Source organism: Balaenoptera musculus, chromosome 15 (assembly GCF_009873245.2).
Source record: "Balaenoptera musculus isolate JJ_BM4_2016_0621 chromosome 15, mBalMus1.pri.v3, whole genome shotgun sequence".
Taxonomy (NCBI): Eukaryota; Metazoa; Chordata; class Mammalia; order Artiodactyla; family Balaenopteridae; genus Balaenoptera; species Balaenoptera musculus.
Genome location: NC_045799.1, coordinates 22,008,748 through 22,014,926, shown reverse-complemented (window position 1 = coordinate 22,014,926; position 6,179 = coordinate 22,008,748). Strand labels below are relative to the sequence as shown.

The 6,179-nt window shown below is 40.8% G+C and overlaps 1 protein-coding gene across 1 annotated transcript in view; it reads left to right on the top strand.

Annotated features, from left to right (window-relative positions):
• The first annotated feature begins 279 nt into the window (after positions 1-279).
• The window catches only part of CTNNBL1 (catenin beta like 1), a 163,461-nt gene continuing 157,561 nt past the window's right edge, over positions 280-6,179 (top strand). Inside the window, exon 1 of the mRNA XM_036825769.1 lies at positions 280-436. Coding sequence (XP_036681664.1) covers positions 407-436 — 30 coding nt within the window. The 5' untranslated portion in view covers positions 280-406. The remainder of the gene's footprint in view (positions 437-6,179) is intronic.

The window sequence follows — 6,179 nt, the reverse complement described above, 5'->3', positions numbered from 1 at the left end:
AGGATAAAATGAGGGATAAAATTGCCTAGGTCACTGAATGGATTGTGAGAGCTCAAGGGAAACACCCTGCACGCCAGAGGCGCGTGATAAACCTTGGTTCCTTTCGTCTTTTCTCTCGCCGTACCGCCCTCCCTCAAGTCTCCGCCCCCTTTCCCCGCCCCCTTCAGGCTCCGGGAGGAAGTAGTACTGTCAAATGCAGCGCGCTTTACGGTAGTGCGGCCGTAAAGCCACACTTTTACCGCAGTGTGGCCGGCTCGCGCGACGCGCGCACTTTTACCCTCATTGGCTCTGCGGCCCCTGCTCAAGGCGCTTTACAGCAGTGTGGCTGGAGCCGCCTATGTGGGGACCGCTGTTTGGTCGTGAGTGGAGTGAATCAGAGTAGCCGGTGTTGACTGAACCTGGAACCATGGACGTTGGCGAACTTCTGAGCTACCAGGTATGAGGGACGAGGAGGGCTGGGGGGACCGTCCTCTCACCCGGGCAGGAGTCGCAGGACCAGAGTCCCTTCTCACTTTCTCCCACCTCAGCCCCGGGTCCCCTCACGTCTCCTGTCACCCGGGTCCTAGCATCTCATTTCACGTAACTCCCTCGAATTTCTCCTGGGCTCTTTCAGTTTATTCCTTCCCAAGGCCCGGGCCCCTTCTTCTCAACTTCAGGCTGGGCTCCTTCTCACCCTGCCCTGGGGCCTGGCTCCCTTCAACTATTCTGAAGGCCCCAGACTATCTTCACAACCATTCCCCTTAAACTCTCTTCTCCAGTCATTGAGTTGGTGGTCGTGGTGGGAGAGCACTGGCCCTTCTTGCATTTGAGCCCCAGCTTCTCTACGGACCGGCTCTGTGGCTTTGGGACAAGTCCTGTCGCCCTCTTCGAGCCTAGCTTTTGTATGTATAAAGTGGAGACAGTAATAACTACCTATTAGGTTTGTTTCAGGACTGTATCAACCAATGGATGTGAAAGCTGATTTTAAAGTGTAGAAAGCTGGACCCCTGTTAATTGCAGTTGTTGACAGATGTTTGACATTCCAGCATGGGATGGGTACCTCGGAATCTTCTTCTTGTCCCACTTGCTCGGAGTACTTGTGGGGAAACAGTGGCCCAGAGGGTAGAAAGGACTTGTCCAAAGTCACTCAACAAGTAAGAGCTGGGATTAGAGATGAGATCTTTTGGCTCCCAGCTCAACGTTTTTCCCCCACTTTTGACTTCCTAAATGTCCAGTATGGTAGCCACTAGCCACATATGGCTATCGAACACTTGAAATGGGACTAATCTGAATTGAGAAGTACTCTAAGTGTCAAATCACACTGGAATTTGAAGAATCAGTATTAAAAAAGTAAAATTTGTATATTGATTACATGATCATGTCGATTACTTTGATTATTGATCATACTGATTAATCATATATTTCACCCATTACCCATATATTAATCATATATGGGTAATGGGTGAAATAAAATATATTCAAAATAAGTTTTACCTATTTCTGTTGACTTTTTAATGTAGCTAGTGGCCTTTTTATGTCACTACTAAAATTACATGTATAGCAGGCCTTACATTTCCATTGGACAGCTCTGCAGTAGAGAATAGGGGATTAAGGGCCATGAGTCTGAAGCCCTATGGCTTGGAATCTCTGTTTTGCTGCCAACTGGCTGCTGTAACCTTGAGCAGAATACTTACCCTCTCTATGCCTCAGTTTCCTCATCTTGTAAATGGGGGCAATGAAAGTAGCTATCATATAAGTCTGTTTCGAAGCTGCTGTGAAATGTAAAGTGTTTAGCCCAATGCTTGTCAAAGAGTAAATGTTTGAAAAACGTTAGCAATTATATTCATGCGGTTCCCTCAGCCGGTATACATAGAACTGACCTTGGAAACTAGACATCATGGGAAAGAACTTGTAAGCAATGGGAGGTATATAGCCAGGTGATTTCCTTTTTAAGACAGTAATAGGATGTGAAAGAAGAAAGGAAGTAGGAGCGTTGTTCAATGAGTGGTTATATGCCTGTTTGGCCTACATATGAGCCCATTGACTCATAGAATATTAAAGCTAGAAGAGATTCATTCATTTGCTCAACAAATATCTATTGAATATGTACTGCATCTACTGAGCATACAACATTGAACAAAACAGACAAGGTTCTTGCTTTTGTGGAGCTTATAATCTGGTGGGGAAGTAACAAGATAAGAAAGTAAACAAATGAGAAATTCAGATCGTGATAAGTGCTTTGAAGGATACACAGGGTATACTACAGAGCTGTGCTGTTTGGTGTGGTAGCCACTGGTCACATGTTACTCTTGAACGCTTGAAATGTGGCTAGTTAGAATTGAGATCCGCTACACCTGTAAAATACACACTGGATTTTCAAGATTTAGTATGAAAAAAGTGACTGTAAAATATATTAACTTTTATATTGATTCCATGCTGAAATGATAATACTTAGGATATGTTGGCTTAAAGAAAATTATTAAAATTCATAGCATCTTCTTAAAAACTTTTAAAATGTGGCTACTAGAAAATTTAAAGTTACATATGTGGCTTGTTTGTGGCTCTCAATATATTTTTATTGGACAGAGCTGCTAAAGAAAATAACCGCTGGGAGCAAGAGACAGGACCTATTATTTTAGATAATATGGTCTAGGAAGGACTTTGAGGAATGGACATTAAAGGACCGATGGTTGAGAAGGAACCAATCATGAAAAACGCAGAATAATCAAGGCAGAGGGAATGAATAGCAAGTACATAGGCTGTGAGGTATTAAAATAGAAGCTGGTGCAGCCTGTCAGAGGATCAGGAAGAGGACTGATGTAGCTGGAACTTGGTGAATGAGCAGGGGAATGATAAGTGATAAGGTTGGAGATGTAGGCAGATGACAGTCTATGTAGGCCTTCCTGTGGGCCATGATACGGAATTTGAATTTTATTTTGAGAAATCTTATAGATAACCTCATTCAGCCCACATATTTATAAATGAAAAGTGAACTCCATTTTGGTAAGGGACTTCCCTGAGGTTGTGGGCCAAGGTAGTGACAAGAGTTGAAACCGGAATCCTGATCTTATTTCCAGCTCTGTTCATTCCCCACGTGCACTACTCATGCACTTTTCTTTCTGTAAGATCAGTGTCCACTTTTCCTGTTCCTAAAAGATGGTACAGTCTAGAATCTAGTCCATAATAAATGCTCCCATCCTCTTGTGGAAAGTCATGAGGATTACCTGAGTTAATGGATGCAAAAGCTCTTTGAAAACTAACTTCTTATAGACATGAAAGATGTATTGCATGCCTGCATCATTTCTCTAAATCCTTATAACAACCCTATGAAGAAGGTACTGTTTTAAATCCCTGTTGTACAGATGGGGGAACTGAGGTACAAAAAAGTGCCTGCCTCAGAGTTGGAGTTCCTAACCACTGTGCTGTGCTGAACTAAAGTTCTTTCAGATATGTTCTTACATTAATTCTCAGCATGCCCTTTGAGGTAGGTGGCATGCCTATTTTATAAAAGGAAACTCAAGCTAGAGAGGTCAGTTACCGGCCCAAGATCAAACAGCCAGTAAGGAGCAGAGCCAGAACTGGAACCAACCGAATACCCAAATCTAGTTTTCCAATTTTAAAAACTTTTAAAGTTGAAGTATGGTACATGTATAGAAGAATGCATAAATCTTAAGTGCTTTTGATTATACTTGTCATTTACAAATTAGACTCAATATGACCACTAAAGTTCATTTCTCAGGGACAAAGTGGTCTGATTTGAACATCCCCACCCCCAGAGTTTGATTCAGTAAGTCTCCCATGGGACCTTAGAATTTGCCTTTCTTACAAGATTCCAGGTGATGCTTAAGCTGCTGGTCCAGGGGCCACACTTTGAGACCCACCCCTGGTCTACATTCCTCTTAAAATCTTCTCTGAGACATTCACCTCCCTTCTCATGGCCAGTAGTTCGCAGTATTTTGAGCTTAAGTTATACTTTACCCCTGCCATCTCAGATATTGAGAGCAAATCACTTAATCTTTCTGGGCCTCAGTTTCCTTATATGCCTAATGAGGGGATTGGGTAAGTTTCTCTGAGGTCCTTCTAGCTTTAAAATTCTGTGATACTGATTATTTAGGCGAAGAGCTCCAGAGATTTCAAGGGATAAGAAAAGCTTGATGTAGAAGAATGAATTGGGGCTGAAAATCTGGGAGATTTGAGTTTTAATCCTACCTTTATCATTACTTATCTGGGTGATTCAGGATAAGTCACTTCCCTTCTCTGTACATCATTTTTTTAATCACCGTAAAATGAGGAGATTGAGCTGTATGACTTCTGGTTCTTTCTTTTCCTAAAATTCAGAGACTAAGGTAAATAAAGAAAATATGTAATGCCAAAAATGTTTATTAAAAGTATTTGACGTTTTTTTGGATGCCTACTAAATTTCACTTTTGGGGGCAACTTGGTGGGAAGATTCCAATTTTCTGCTGAGATTGGTTCTTCTATTAATAGAGTTAGGCAGCAAGTGCCTCAGTATATGCCTTATATCCTTGACATATGTTAACTATTCATTTGAAAAGACAGGAGAATTACAATGTGGACAGGTGGTGGTGGAAAAAGTCTTAAAGAGGAAACCAGTTATGTTCCCAATATGGAAATGTACTTTTTTGATGCCTTCAGGCTTAGACATCTCATCAAGAAGTGTGCCCAGCAGTTCCTTGGCTGAGAAGTTTCTGCTGCATAGGCACGTATATGAACTCCAGGGCATTCTCATTAATACTGATTCCACAGATGTCTGGAAAAAGTTCTTGCCTTTGAAGTTTTGCAATAAAGAATTCACATTTAGTGCAGTTTGGCTCATTGGGAATGACTTATTTTGTGACATGAGAAGTATTCTCTTTGAGGCAGATTGGGGTCAGGGACCCTTGGTTTTGGCAATATTGCAGACACCCACTCCTCTTGTCACCTATCAGTCAGTAATATAGCATTTCCTTGGATTGCAGGGGTTTATTGGAATCTATAATCTTTCTCCTTTTCCCTTCTTATTTCTTTCTTTTGAAGTAAAAAATTTTACTGACAATAATCTGACAGGAATAGTATTAAAGTATTCAAGAAAAGGGAAACTACTACCCTAATCCAATAAAATATTTTTATATTCCCACAGTCCTTATGTATTTTGCACGGCTATAACCATTGTATATATACGGTTTTGTGTTCTGTGCTTTAATTTAACATTGCCAGAAATATTTTGTGTTTCTACATAGTCTTCATGTTGTTTTTAATGTTTACATACTTTTTGCTCAAGTGATAGACCAACCATTTTTCCCTAAATTGCTCCTCTATAATCAAGTACTTAGGTGGTTTCCGGGTTTTGTTCTTGGAGATAATATTGCAGTGAACTTCTTTATTCATGTGGCATTTTTCCCCTCACATCTGTCGTTAGTAATTATCATGTGCCATCATCTCCTGTGCGAAGTATTGCAAGGGCTAAAATTATTAAGATATGGTCTTGGACCTTAAAGAATTCATAGTTAAGGAGCGAGACAGACCTTTCAACAACTAACTATATGAATAAAGTATTATGGGAGCACAATGGAAGGAACAATTGGATGTGCCTGGAGAGGGGATGTATTGCTGGGAATGGATTTGGTTTGGTCATTGAGGAAAAGGAGATGACATTGGAATCTCAGCCCTGATGAATGAATAGAAATTCTGTGGGTACTGAAGGAGGCTGAGGAGAGTCATTCTTGACTAGGATTAGTGACAGCAAAAGCATGGGAGTGAAATGTTCAGAGCATTGAGTGAATGGAGGGGAGTGGCAGGAGATGATGAGGTTGCCTCAGCTGCAGGTATGTCAAGCAATACACAGTGCTCATGTGGAAGTAATCCTTTAGCAGTTTACAGTGCTAACGGTAGTGTGTGTTCCAATTTTACTGCAATCTCGATACTACTAGTTGTCATAATTTATTTTTTTCTCATTAATATAGTAGGTATATAAAGTGTTAGTTCATTTGCTTTAATAAGCATTTTTGCCTTGCATGTGTTTATTGTTTGTACTTCTTATTATCTGCTTTTATTTCTTAGGGTTGTGTTGTAGCTTATAACCGAGCTTTTCTGTTCTGTTTTTTTGTTGATGGTGTGTGTATAAGAAACATTATTGGAAGCCTGGACACTTGTGCTCAAATATATCTTTCATTCTTTGGTAGCCCCATTTTACCTCTAAC